Here is a 15,163-nt window from a genome sequence, read left to right as displayed (position 1 = left end):
TTCTGTTTCTTTTGTGTTTTAGCTTGCCAGTTGAATCTAGAAAAGGCAGATTAGTGGATTTCTCCCTTCCTCTTCCCACAGCTATTGGATAGAGCAGAAGACAGTTATTTTGTTATAGTTTTTTGTAATAGGTGGAAGAGAGAGAGGTTGTGTAGGCCTTTATGTGATGCTGACCAGAGTCTTAAGTACCATCCTAAGGAAGTACTTGCCTAAGGAAGAGTAAAGAATCCAGGGAAAGAAAGTAAGTGACTGTACCAGAAGCTACCTTTCTTGCATTTTGGTTTTAGTAAATGAGATCTCTTGGTTGTCAGTTCGTTTTGATCTTAGCTATGTGGTTCTCCCAGTTTGCTATTTGTTTTTTCATCTGTAGATATTTATTTGACAAGGGTGAGGCTCTCAGGTACCATTAGTAGTCTTAGGATCTGTCTCGTATTCCTTTGTCTTTAATTTGGTTTGCACCAGTATTGATTCTGCATGTTGGGCTATTTTGATAGTGATATATGCTTGGAAAGATTCAGTGAACTTTTTTTTGCACTAGACTAAAAACAAATTGTGGAATGGTTATATTTCTTAAATTGTTTTGCTTTCTGTTTTCTTCCCCTGGAAAAAAAAAATCAAATTAGCACTTATTAAAACCAAATATTTGCTATTAGGACCTGTTACAGGATTACCAATTGGAATTCTTTTGTATTGTAAAAGTAAACAGCAAGATTAATAAAAAGAAATTTGAGTTTAGGGTTAGTTGTAGGGGATATTAAACTACTCGCTTCTACTTTAGTCTGATCGTCTTATCTCTAACTGTTAGAGTATGTTGATGATGGTAGACCATTATTTAAATAGTGAAGAGAGAGAGGAAACATCTCCAGAAATAAGTTGTCTACAATTGGTAAGTGTTACGAGTGGAAAATTTTCTATTTTTAAGTAGTGTCCTTTCCTTGCCTTCAAAATTTTGTGATTAAAAACTATTTGTGATTTCAAACAAGGGTAGATCTCAGTATAACAGTTACAATAAAAGCAGCTCACCTTTATTGGGTATGTTACTATGTATCGAACACCATTTAAGCATTTTATATATGTTAACAAGTTTCATAAAAACCCAATGTGCAAGTACTGTTATCACCCTGCATTTTACTGATGAGAGAACTGAGACAGAGAGATGTTAAGTGACTTTCTAAAGATTATGCAACTAGTAAATGATGGGGCTGGGATATACGGCTTTCTGGCTCAAGAGCCCTCACTTAGCATATTTAACAACATGTGAGTGAGTTTATGAAGAATCTATGCCTTTAGACATTAAGTAACTTCCAAAATAATAAAGGGTTCAGGGGGAAATAATGGATTCTGTATGTAATGGCAGACTAACAGACTTTATATGGGTCTCTAAAATGTGTGCTATAAACTCTCTATAGTTGTTCTCAAACTTCGTTGTACATCAGAATCACTTGAGAAGTTTGTGTGTTGTGGGGGAAGATTTCTGGGCCTCATTTCAGACCATCTGAATTTGGATCATTGGGAGCAGGACTTTATATATCTGGATTTCTAGCCCAGCGTGAGGCAGATATTTATGCACCACTAATGTACAGCACATAACAAAACTGATTAAAACAAAAACACCATGTAATGGGGATGGATAATTATGGTGGCTAACATTTGCAGAGTATTTTTCTTGTATTATCTCATTTAATCCTTATAACAGCCATATGAAATAAGTTGGTATTATTACCTTCACTTTGTAGATGGGAAACTAAATCTTAGAGTAGTCAAGTTAACATGACGAAAGTCACACAGGTAATAAATATATAATAGAACCAGGATTTGAAAACAGACTTAAACTACAGAACATAGAAATTCCCTTAATTGACCTAGTTAGATTATAGTAGATCATAGGTCATAGAGAACTAAATACTGAATATGAATTGTTGCTGTAGTTTTTTTCTTTGTTTAAAAACAAAGATATAAAATTAATATATAGGGACTTCCCTGGTGGTCCAATGGTTAGGACTTCATGCTTCCAATGCAGGGGGCCCAGTTTCGATCCCTGGTCTGGGAACTAAGATCCCACATGCCACATGGCCAAAAAATAAATAACTAAATAAAATAAAAATAAAATAAAATTAATATATAAAAATTAGCATTTGCATGCCATCTGCCTTTTATCCATTTTCTATTAATGGCAATAAATTATCATACCTGGTGGATTCTCTAAGGCCAACATTTCAGTATTAACAACTTGGTTGATGCATATATGTAACTGTAACTGAGGTTTGTATTGAAGCTCAGGTGCCCATATATATCTCCTTCTACTTCTCTGATACTTCTGTTTAATATTTTCTCTAATTTTTCCTACATGCTACGTAAATGTTGGCATTCCAAAGGTTCCATCAGTGAAGGCTTTTCTTTGTTCATGCTACTTCTCATTTTGGGTAAACTCAATCCACACCTAAGACTTTTGCAAATACTTTTTAAACACTATTGAGATATAAGACACATAATATATACCATCTTAACCACTTTTAAGTATGCAGTTCAGTAACGTTAAATATGTACACATTGTTGAGAAAACAGATCTCTAGAACTTTTTCATTGTGCAAAACTGAAACTCTGTACCCATTAAACTATAAGCCTCCCTCTGCCCCCCAGCTCTTGGTAAACACCATTCTATGTACTTTCAGTTTCCATGAATTTGATTACTCTAGGTACCTTATATAAGTGGAATCATACAGTATTTGTTATTTTTTGGCTGGCTTATTTCACTTAGCACAGTGTTCTCACAATTTATCCATACAGTAGCCCGTGACAATAGTTCCTTCCTTTTTAAGGCTGCATAATATTCCATTGTTTGTATGTACCACTTTTTTTTTAATCCATTACCATTGCTGGACATTTGGGTTGCTTCTACCTCTTAGTTATTGTGAATAATGTTGCTGTGAACATGAGTATACAAATATCTTTTTTGAGACCCTGATTTCAATTATTTTAGATATATAACTAGAAGTGAGATTGCTGGATCATTTGGTAGTTCTGTTTTTCCCCAAATATGTTTAAAGTGAATGACTCATGACTCCAAACTCTGTATCTCGAACTCACACATTTTAAGATTCTTAACAATCTATTGCACATCTCTGTGTGAATGTCCCATGTGTACTTTAAAATCAACATGCCTAGAACTGGAAGGCTCAAACCTCCCTATCCTCCCCAGCCTGTTCCTTTGCCTATGTTCTATGGCATTTTCATTTATTCACTTGTGTATTCAGTGTATATTAACTCACACCACCTAGGTACTACGCCCTTTTGTTTATGATGAGGGCACATCAGTGAACAAAATAAAGTTATTTGAAACTTATATTCTGGTCAGGGAAGACAGATAACAAACAAGGAGACAGTAGGGTTAAGGAAAGCCTTTCTGAGATGACCGTTGAGTAGAAACCTGACTGAAGTGAGGGAGTGAGGTATGTGGATATCTAAAGTAATAGCATTCCAGACAAAGGGAAGAATAAGTTAAGGAGTTTAATGTGGGAGCATGCTTGGCTTGTGCAGGAAATTGTGAGGAAACCAGAACAACTCAGCGGGGTTAGTAGAAGATGATGTCAGAGAGAGAGAGAGAGAGAGAGAGAGATAGAGAGAGAGAGCTGGAGCCAGAATATGTAGTCTTATAAGGTCAGAATAAGGACTTTGACTTCGATTCTGATGATATGGGAAGGCATAAGAGTATTTTGAGTAGGAAAAGGGTTTTATTTGGCTTGACATTTATAAGCATCATGCTGGCTGCTATGTGAATAGGCAGCAAGTGTGTGGGGCAAGGATGTTTGGAGACTATTGGAATACTACTCCAGAGGAAAGATGATGATTTAGACCAGGGTGGAAGCAGAGAAGGTTGGTGAGATTCTACATTTTGGACATAGAATAAAGAATTCCTCATAGATTGGATGTGGAGTATGTGAGCAAGAAAAGAATTGAGGATGACTACATGATTTTTGACTTGAGCAATGGAATCATTAGAATTGCATGCCATTTTTAATGATTGAGAGGACTGGGGCAGGAGCAGTCACCCAAGTCAGAAGCCTGGACATCATTTCCAGCAGTTTTTCCCTTTTCAACTCACACCTCGCAGTGCTACCCAAATGATTTTCCTAAAAGGCAAATTTGAGTTGCAGCAGTTGCCTCCCCTTTATCTTCAGATTAAGTAAAACTTTTAATGCCTTTATCCTGCCTCACATAATCTAACTCTTACTTAATTTTCCAGCTGGCCTCTCACTGCTTCCTGATGCAAACCATTGCTGAAGCCACACAGAACTACTTTTAGCTTCCTGGGTAGACTAAGTAGATTCATACAGTGCAGTTAAAAAAAAAAATCTCTTCCTGAATGCTCTCAGTCAAATTTCTTTTCCGTAGAAGAGCCTTGTTTTTGTTTTGTTTTGTTTTGTTTGTGGTACGCGGGCCTCTCACTGCTGTGGCCTCTCCCATTGCGGAGCACAGGCTCCGGACACGCAGGCTCAGCAGCCATGGCTCACGGGCCCAGCCGCTCCGTGGCATGTGGGATCTTCCCGGACCGGGGCACGAACCCGTGTCCCCTGCATTGGCAGGCGGACCCTCAACCACTGCGCCACCAGGGAAGCCCCCGAGCCTTGTTTTAATGCTTGATTCAAATATCATCCATTCTTCCCAGCTTTTCTCCGAACATTCACATTACTTCCACTTTTTTGCCTTTAGAGTATCCTATATATTTCTCTATTGAAGTCCATAATAAATGGAGGAAAGAGTCATCAGCTTTGGAGTCACACAGTGGAGTACTTGAGAAAATTTTAGAGAAGAGTATCATAGTGATTAATGTATTTGGAAAATAGGAATTTGAAGGTACATTTAGAAGAATTTAAATATAGTAGATTGTTAGAAATGGTCTGTTACAGATATGAAAAATTAAATAACTATTTATGAAACATGATTTTCCTTTCTGCCCAGAAAGAAAGAGGGGGAAATGGTATTAAGCATCTTTTGGGGGGCCTCATTGGCTTCCAGCCATAATCTCATGGTCTTTCTTTAGTGTGGACACTTAAATCTATTGTTTCTTTGCCCCGTCACATCTGTAGCTGGGGAAATTTTCATCCCAAAATAGATCTTTCTCATAGCTCACTTCATTAACATCATGTTAATGAGGTTTGTGAAATAATAGAGATTTATATTGGTCTGTCCTGGTTCCTGGCACAGAGCTTCTAAAACCCTTGTAATTTCCTAAGTGATAAGAGTAGCATTTTTTTGTTTTAATATTTGGTCTTTGACCCTGGTTCCTGACAAAGAGCTCCCAGATCCCTTGGAACTTCCTGGGTGATAGGTGTGTCTTTTGTTTTAATGAGGAGACTCTTGGGCTTGTGAATAACTTCAGGAAAGGGGCCAGTCAGAAAAGGGCCACCAGAAAGACCAAGCCATGATTAGAAGCTTGGAAATTTCAGTTCCACCTCCTATCCTCTAGGAAGGGGAGGGGGCTGGAGATTGAGTTAATGATCGATCATGCCTACATGTTGAAGCATTTGTAAAAATACCAGTAGTACAGGTTGGGGGAGCTTCTGGGCTGGTGAACACATAGGAGGGTGGCATGCCTGGAGAGAGCATGAAGCTCCGTGCCCCTTCCCACATACCTCGCCCTGTTCATCTCTTCCATCTGGCTGCTCTTGAGTTATATCCTTTTATAATAAGCTGGTAATCTAGTAAGTAAAATGTTTTCCTGAGTTCTGTGAGCCAGTCTAGCAAATTAATCGAATTGAGGAGAGGGTTGTGGAAATCTCCAATTTATAGCTGAAGCACAGGTGACAGCCTGAACTTGCAATTAGCATCTGAAGTAGGAACTGTCTTGTGGGACTGAGCCCTTAACTTGTGGGATCTGATTCTGTCTCTAGGAAGATAGTGTCAGAATTGAGTTAAGTTACAAGGACACCTACCTGGTGTTACAGAATTGCTTGATGTGTGGAAAACCCACACATATGGTGTCAGAAATGAAGTAGAGTTGTAGTAGACTGTGGAGCGTTCTTTCCCCATACAAGGTCAAAGGTGAAAATTCCACAATTCACAGCTGTAAGATGATGGTCTCTTTCAGAATTTCTCATTGACCCAATTTATGGCAAAAACATGAGAGGAGGATGATTCTGTCTTATTCACAACTGTTTTTTCCTCAGTACTTAGAATAGTTCCAGGTTAGTAATTAAATATTTGTTGAATGGATTATAATGGTAGAATGAATGAATGAATGCAGTATTCGAATGCATGAATAAGATGAATGATTGCTGTGTCAGTACAACACAATGAAAAGTCATTGAGAAAAAGGTGGTGTGAGTCAGTTACATTTTCTTGGAGAAAATGATTCAAGTCTGGGTCTTGAGCTCTACTAGTCCACAGTAGGCATTCCTTCCTTTGTGATCCCATACTGTTTCTCATGCTGGATTGAAATTGTTTCTGTAACTGCTCAACCTGAGAGGAATGTGTCTTGTCATCCTTGTATTTCCTCCAGTGTCTAAAACACTGCCTTGATTATGGAGAAGAGAAAGCCTGGGTTTTGTTGGAAGAATTCACTTGATGGCAAGATCAGAGTTGTAAATGCTAAAATACTAGTACTTTGTGGGTTTGACACCTATTATTTAGATACTTTGAAAATACTTGAAATCTGACATACCATAGAGTAATGATTTCAAATTAAACAAAAGTGCACTAATTTAGAAAGCATTTTTCTATACTTTAAATATTTTCAAGAGATAGAAACAATGCTAATATTATAATCATAATTATTCTGGTTCACAGGCTTTCTAAACATGTGGAACATGCGGAGTTGCCTATACTGTTCTATCTGGTAATAATATATATATATATAAATATATATGATTATATATAATGAAAATGTATTTGTCATTTCTATTTTCATAAATTTGAAAATTTAACAGGTTTTCTTTTTCTACTTGTTTATAAATTCTTATATTTGAAATGTATTAAGTGTTTAGTTTCACTGATTTGCAATCAGTAATTAATTTAGAGATTGACCAGCTGAGGAGACTGCTATAAGAATTAAGCTAATGATAATGCTATGACATAATTGTTGAAGACTGGAAAAATGGTGGTCTGTTAGTAACTTAACGTGTATCATATTGAGTTTGTCATGTAACCTCATCTAATCTCGGTTTATCAGTCTTTGAATACAAAGTAGAATTTGGGAGGGAGGATAGGAAGCAGGGTTTATTGGAATGTTGCTGAGAAGCCCACACATTTGAAAGAGCTTGAACAACCAAACCAAGTCTTAGGAAAACCAGTAAACCGAGTTGCTCTGTCAGAAACTTATCATTGAGCACCGTTGTCAGGACACATCTTCAACTAGCTAGTCACTTGTTCAAGAGCCACATTCCCAGGGGAGCCTGATTGGTCTAGATTGAGTCACCGTGATTAATATATTTTCAGTATCACATGGGATGAGGCAGGAGTAGTAGTTCTCCAAAAGAAACACATGATCTGTATCAAAAGGAAAGAGGGAAGTGATGATGGGCTAGTACAAACCACAGATGGGGCACAATAATAGCTAATGGAACAATATATGCATCTGATACTGCATTTTTCTAGTGTTTCATGAAACTGAATTAAACTGGAGTTTTAATGTTATTTTGTTAAATCAACTTTGTCAATGACTAATTTATATACGTATACAGATTTTAATTGTATACAACTCTATGAGTTCTGGTAAGTGTACACATTGTGTATGTATACATTGTGTATCCAGTCCCCCTCCCTTCAAGATTTCCATCATATTAGAAAATTTGTTCTCTTTTCCTGTCAGTAACCCTCAGCGCTGCTGCAGGCAATCATTGATCTGATTTATATTGCCACATTTTGGTAGTTTTGTCTGTTCTAAAACTTCATGTAAATGGAATCATATACTATGCAATCTTTTGTGTCTGGCATTGTTTACTCAACATAATATTTGAGGTTCATCCATATTGTTGCCTGTATCAGAAGTTCATTTTTATTATTGAATAACAGTCCTTTGTGTGAATATGCCACAGTCTTGTTTATTCATTGGTTGATGGATATTTTGGTTGTATCTAGTGTTTTGGTATTATGAATAAAGTGGCTATGAATATTTGTATACTAGTCTTTGGTGGACATACGTTTTTATTTCTCTTGGGTAAATTCCTCAGAGTGGGATTGTGGTACTATATGTTAAGTGTTTGTTTAACTTTATATAAAACTGTCAAACTGTTTCCAAAGTAGTGGTGCCATTTTACATTCCCATCAGCAATGTGTGAGAGTTCTAGTCCTCCAAATCCTCACCATCATTTGGTGGTGCTAGTCTTTTTAATTTCAGCCATTTTAGTGTGTTTGAAGCAGATCTCTTTGTGGTTCTCTTTTTAAAAATTAACTTTATTGATAATAAAATGAACCCATTTTAAGTGTACAATTTGATGAGTTTCGACAGATGTAAGTACCTACATTACTACCACCACCACAGTCATTATCCCTAAATTTCCCTATTGTCCCTTGCATATCATTCCCCACTAATCCTAAGGAATCCTCTATCTGCCTTCTTTAACTAGAGATTAAAATGGTCTTTCCTAGAGTTTCACATACCCGAAATCATATAGTATTTTCTCGTGTCTGACTTCATTCATTTAGCATAATGTTTTTGAGATGTACCCATGTAGTTGAATGTATCTGTAGTATGTTCCTTTTTATTGCTGAGTAGAGTTCCATTGCACCCAGACACTGTGGTACACCCAAAACAACATTTACCTGTTGTTGGGCATTTGGGCTGCTTCTAGCTATTGAGTATTGTGATTAAAGCTGCCATGAATATTAGTATACGAGTCTTTGGGAAATACGTTGTTATTTCTTTTAGATAAATACTTAAAAGTAATATTGCTAGGTTATATGTTTACCTTTATATATAAAACAGTTTTGAAAGTGATTGTACAATATATGAGACTTCCTGTTGTTCAGTGTTATTGCCAAAACTTGTATCATCCTATTTCATTTTAGCCATTTTAATAGGTATGTGGTGGTCTCTTATCATGGTTTTAATTTGCATTTCTATGATGACTATTTAATGTGAACAGCTTTTTGTATGCTTATTGGCTATTCATATATCTTTTTTTGAGAAGTTTCTGTTCAAATCTTTTGCCCATTTTCTTACTGACTTGTTTGTCATCTTATTGAGTTATAAGAATTCTTTTTATATTCTGAATATAAATCCCTTCTTGGACATTTATACATAGCAAATACTTTTCCCAGTCCGTGACTTACCTTTTCATTTTCTTAGAGGTGTCTTTCAAAGAGCAAATTTTGAAATTCATCATTTTTTTCTTTCATCTTTTGCCTACCCATTGTTGTCACGATTTCCCCCTGTGTTTTCTTGGTGTCCTCATTTGTAAAATGAGGGGGTAATATGAGAGTTAAATGATCTAATATGAGTAAAGCACCTAGAGAATCATAGCACCTAGTAAAAACTATATAATGTTAGCTACCTTTATTGTTACTACAGCTCCTTTACTCAGAAGTTATCATTGAAATTTTTGGATGCTGTCTGTATATCCCTGTCTCATCTCCCTCCCCTCTCAAGAAATCTCATTGGCATTTTCTTCAGGGGTCATTTGTTTAAAAATATAAAAAGACCAAAGCCAAGATTTTCTATATGCGTAGGGGATGATTTATATTAGATGCTGTAGTTTTCAAATTTTATTTATTTATTTAGGATGCTGTAGTTTTATAATCTACCAGTTTGCCATTTCCCTTCCCCCAAAAGGTCTGAAGCCCACCATGAGTGTCATGGTTTTCTCCTTCTGTTAAGGCTGAAGATAAGAATATTTCTTACAGCCACCTCTGACCTTGACTTCCTCTATACTTTAAACATACCTCACATGTCTTCCAGTGGACTCTGAGAAATGACGATTCAGAGGGTGTTGTCAAGTTTTGCTAAAGAGAACTTAGAGGCTGGGATTCTAATTGTGGTAAATTAACTGATTAAAAATGTCATGGACATAATTAGCATAAAAGCAATAATAGTTATACCAAAATGGATTTTCATACTACCATAAACTAGGTCAAGGCAAGATACTGTTTTTTAAATATGTTGCAGTCTGCTGAAGATCCACGGTAGTGTGTTTGAGTCGGTCCCAGAAATAGAAATATTGTGTTTATTCTCTGGTTCTTTGGCCAGATGTTTAATCATGCCCTATTATTATATTCCTGTTTATAGAATGAGAGATATAATATCTTCCTAGCCAAAAAAGAAAAACAAAAACAAATTAGCAATGGGATTATTTACATTTAGCAAATGATACGTGGTTCTTATGTGATCAGTATCATTTCTAGTCTATAATCTAGGTTTTTCTAAATCTAATCTCTTTTCTAAAGGTATCCCCTCTATCTGTGCTCTCCTGAGCCCTAGATCAGGTACGAGGCATACCCAAAGTCTAGCATGGTGCCTGGCAATGAATAGGCCTTTGGTAAGTTTGTTGAACCAAACTTTTAATTTTACCCTTTATTTCTTGAGTCTTTATTGTTTCCCTTTCCATGAATTCTCTTTGAACTCAAGAAATCACTATTCTTTAAAAAAAAAAAAAAAAGGCAAACAAAAACTTATCGTAGCCATTCTTCTTGCAGGTCCTATCTTTATACTTTTCATATTGTTTCAAGGATCAGTTTTACTTACTTTCTTATTTCCCTTGTATTTCTTAGCCTTTTATGATACAGTTTTTGCTAAAACTGTTTTCAAATATGTCTAACAGTCTCTTCTTAGGCCTCATTATATTAGACTATTTTCACATTTTTTATTTTGTCTAATCCCTCCTTATAGTACTTTCATTGCCTCTCTGTGACATATTCCTGGTCCTTCCCCTCCTATCTAACCCTTCCATTTTTTTTTTTTTTTAATTTTTTTTTAAAAAAATTAATTAATTAATTTATTTATGGCTGTGTTGGGTCTTCATTTCTGTGCAAGGACTTTCTCTAGTTGTGACAAGCGGAGGCCACTCTTCATCGCACGCGCAGGCTCAGTAATTGTGGCTCATGGGCCCAGTTGCTCCGCGGCATGTGGGATCTTCCCAGACCAGGGCTCAAACCCGTGTCCCCTGCATTGGCAGGCAGATTCTCAACCACTGTGCCACCAGGGAAGCCCTAACCCTTCCATTTTTGTTGTTTTGTTTTGCTTTTAGCTTTCTCTTCTCTTTTTTTTACATATATGAATTCCCCAAGATTCTTTGTCTCACTTTTCTTCACCAGAGAGTAAAGGAGGGAGGGAATTAAAGTATTCCTAGGGCTTCAAATAAGCAGGTGTTTTACTTAATCTAGCTCTGATTTTTAAAATTACTTTTTTGTCTCCTTTTGGATATTACCTGAACTTCTCATAGTAAAATTAATTGTTGAATGGATTTTTTTCCATGCTAGAAGACATGCTATGTTATGTCCGTTAGTATATCTGGTACATAGTTGGCGATTACAGTCATTCCTCGGTATCCATGAGGGATCTCTTCCAGGTGCCCCTGGGGAAACCAAAATCCACAGATGCTCAAGCTCAAGTCTCCGAGTGGTTCTGCATCTTCGGATTTAGCTAACTGTGGATTGTGTAGTACTGTCAAATGTATTTATTGAAAACAACAACAACAAACCGAGTATTAGTGGACCTGTGTGCGGTTCAAACCTGTGTAGTTCAAGGGTCAAAAGGGTCAACTGCAGTACATATTTGTGAAGTGAACAAATGATATCCTACTATTACCTCAAAGTTAACATTGTTCAAAGTTGAATTCATCTGAAATTTTCCTTTGCTTCTACATCTACCCATTATTCAGTGTCCATATCAAATGCTGTCCCTTTTCTGAAACTTTCTTTAATCCTCACAGTCAAAAAGCACTCTCCCTATCCTATATTTCTTTAGCAAATCATACTTTTATTGTATCTTCATTCTGAATTACATTTTACTTATTTATGTACAGAGTTTATTATGTACATAAGGTTGAGGTCAGGGATTAACATTCTATCCAAAAGCAAATACATTATTTAAAATAATATAAGATCTTAGAAGAGGAAAAGGGTTGAAAGTGAAGGCGTGGGGACTTCCCTGGTGGTCCAGTGGGTAAGACTATGTGCTCCCAATGCGGGGGGGCCCGGGTTCGAGCCCTGGTCGGGGAACTAGATCCTGCATGCATGCCACAACTAAGAGTGCACGTGCTGCAACTAAGGAGTCCACAACTAAGAGTCTGCATGCCGCAACTAAGACATGGCACAGCCTAAATAAATAAATAAATATTTAAAAAAGAAAGTGGAGGTGTGTCATGGTACCTTCTGAATAGTATTGCGCCCTTCCCCATCTTGCTACTTTTCATTTACCCTTCAGTCTTAGTTGAGACATTATTTCATCCAGGAAGCTTTCTGTGAGCCTTAAGCGAGTCTTCACTGTGCTGCTTTTCTTTGTACTCCTCTAGCATCACTCATTTAGCAAATGATTATTGAGTGCCTTTTATGTGCTGGCATTGTGCCAGGCAGCGGGAATAAAGTGGTGAACAAAATTGTTATCATCTCTTCCATCATGGAGCCTACAGTCTAGTGAGAAAGACAGACATAAAACAAATAATCACCAAATAAGTAATTATCAATTGCTATGAAGAAAAAGTACAGGGTTCTTTGTGAGAGTAAACCTATTGGGGGGGGTGTTGATCGGAGAAGAATTTTTGGAAAAAGTGTATCTAACAAAAACATCAATTATGATGATTGAGATTCAGCCAGACAAAGAATAGGGAAAAGGGCATTCCATGTAGATATAGTATCTTAAAAGGCCCTAAGAAATAAAAAAAAAACTTGATGCCTTTAAGGAACAAAAAGGCAGGGCCATTTTGGCTGAAAATGTAGTATTTACTCATACAGATGAGAAAACTGAGGCTCAGGGAGGGTCAATGAGTATAGAATATATACTAAGGTCATCAAAGTAATAAATGGGAGAATCTAGATTCAAATTTTGGACTTTATAAATTCTTAGTGTTCTTTCCATTATACCTTGGCATTCCCTAGTGAAAATTTGAACAAAATCTTTCCAAACTCTGGTGTTTTGTTTCTTTTCCAACATCATAGAATATTCTCTGACCATTTTCTATTTTTTAACAAAGAAGATATTTGTATGTGGAACCATTGCTGTCAACAGAAAAGGGATAATTGACCTGGCACCAGGCAGGGATGCTTCTATTGAATTTGTGGCTTTGAAAACTGATTTTAGCATTTCCTTGACTCTAAGGATTTATGAGCCTCCAGAGTTGTCAGGGTTCTATGGTATCCACTGTCTTTAATAATCTGTGGATTTCTTTGATTTTTGCCAGTGGAGCGTTAAAACTTTCAAAATTCATAGCAAGTGTCTTACACTCTATGTTGTTTCCATTCAACAGTATAACTTTGTAAACTTGACCTACCTCTGGCATATATTTAAGTTAATGTTTCACGAAATACACAAACTCCTTTTTGCAGTTGATCTCCACACAGCTGATAAAACATCCAAGTGTTAGCTTCCCCCCTCCTCCCATTTTGATGTGGATGGGAAGGGGGAGGGAAGAAGTTGTTATGATGCAAAGGCAAAGTTGGAAGAGTCATTTTTTTCCTCCAGAGAATCTTCTCTATTACCCTGTAATGACATACCCACAATCCAGGATGTAACAGCCTGTTTGCTTAGTAGCCTTCAAAAATGTCCAAATCATGGCAAATGTGTTTACCTATGTTCTAGGTAATTGGTGACTTGTTAGCTTAGTGACCAATTTCAGGAATGTTTTATATAAGGAGACTCCCCCAGGGATGCTCCTGCTCCTTTTTTAACCTGATGTAATTGTCCTGTGTTTATCAAAGACCTTTTGATACATTTTTTTCCTTCTAAGTATTCTTTTCTTTAAGAATAATGATTGTAACACAACACAATGAATTTAATTCCTGAGCTAATTTAAAAATTCTTATTGGCATTTTTCATTTGTGATTTTATATCTTGCTCCTCTCAATCTGAGGAAGAAAATAATGTTAAAAGATTACTTTAAGGTACTGATTTTACTTGTTTTAACACCCTTAAACATTGGTTTTGTGGGTGTTTTGCTTGAATGAGGACTGTGGAATTAAGCTTTTTATGACTCAAGGTTTGGGGATATTAGATGCCAAATGTATGTTTTTTAAATTATCTAAAACACAGTTTTATTATAGAGAGGGAGAAAAACATTTAATGGAGAATATTTTTTATCACTAAGGAAACACTTATTATTTTGTTTAAATTTTCAGAGTATACTTATTTTCCTTTACAGTGTTTTCCACCCCACTCCACTCCACCCCTGAGCATTTTTCTGTTTCTTTAAATGTCTTCTCTGTTTTTTGTTTGCAGGCAGCTATCAATGGTGTAATACCCCAGGAAAATGGCATTCTGAGAAGGTATGTTGTAAGGTACTTAGTAGTAAAATGAGAATTTAGCAAAGCAAAAAAGACAGTTGTTAATTTTTTTGGTTTTACTTTTTGATAGAGCACTTTGTGATGATATTTGATGTATAAGTTCATTAATACAGTTATTCTTCTTTCAGACATTTTTATTAGTCATATTAATTTCCTAAAGTCTCCAGTGTCTAACTGTATAATGTTATTTCAGATTGGGTGATATCACTTTTAAATGTGATTTTATTTTATTTTTAAGGAAACTTTTCAAGGTCATCTTCTAATCCATAAGATGGAAGGAACTGAATCCTTTAAACTGTTAGTAGTGAGAAAATGAGACATGCCTCAGTAACTCCAGAGCATGGTTATCATCTAACTATACAGGCTTTTATCTCCAACCTTACTAATTCTTTTTTTTTCTCCCTTTGGTTTCTAAATTAAATTTATGTTAATTTGCAACAATTTGAGTAAGTCCTTAATAATGAAACTTCCCAGAGCACTGAGCTGTTTTACCTGAAGTATACAGTGTTAACATGTGGAATAGTCTTCCTGGTTTTGTGTCATTGCCAGAAGGTAAAATTGGAAGATGATGCCAAGAGAACTATAGTAGTTACAAAATAATTCCTTAAATTAAAAATAAATTCATAACTTTTCTTAAAATTGGAGACTGGTTCTGGATTAAAAGAGCACATTATAAAGTCATAGGAGGTAAAAACCATTCTCCCTTACAAGTGTTTTTTAATTACTTGATATG

General features: G+C 36.1%; 1 protein-coding gene across 1 annotated transcript in view; it reads left to right on the top strand.

Annotated features, from left to right (window-relative positions):
- Positions 1-15,163, top strand: part of FAF1 (Fas associated factor 1) — a 469,659-nt gene that overhangs the window by 142,249 nt on the left and 312,247 nt on the right. The window contains exon 3 of the mRNA XM_024739340.1: positions 14,366-14,412. Coding sequence (XP_024595108.1) covers positions 14,366-14,412 — 47 coding nt within the window. The remainder of the gene's footprint in view (positions 1-14,365; positions 14,413-15,163) is intronic.

Source organism: Neophocaena asiaeorientalis, unplaced genomic scaffold (assembly GCF_003031525.2).
Source record: "Neophocaena asiaeorientalis asiaeorientalis breed wild unplaced genomic scaffold, Neophocaena_asiaeorientalis_V1.1 scaffold138, whole genome shotgun sequence".
NCBI classification, from domain to species: Eukaryota; Metazoa; Chordata; class Mammalia; order Artiodactyla; family Phocoenidae; genus Neophocaena; species Neophocaena asiaeorientalis.
The sequence above is the reverse complement of the archived record's forward strand: the minus strand, read 5'-3'. Positions and strand labels throughout refer to the sequence as shown.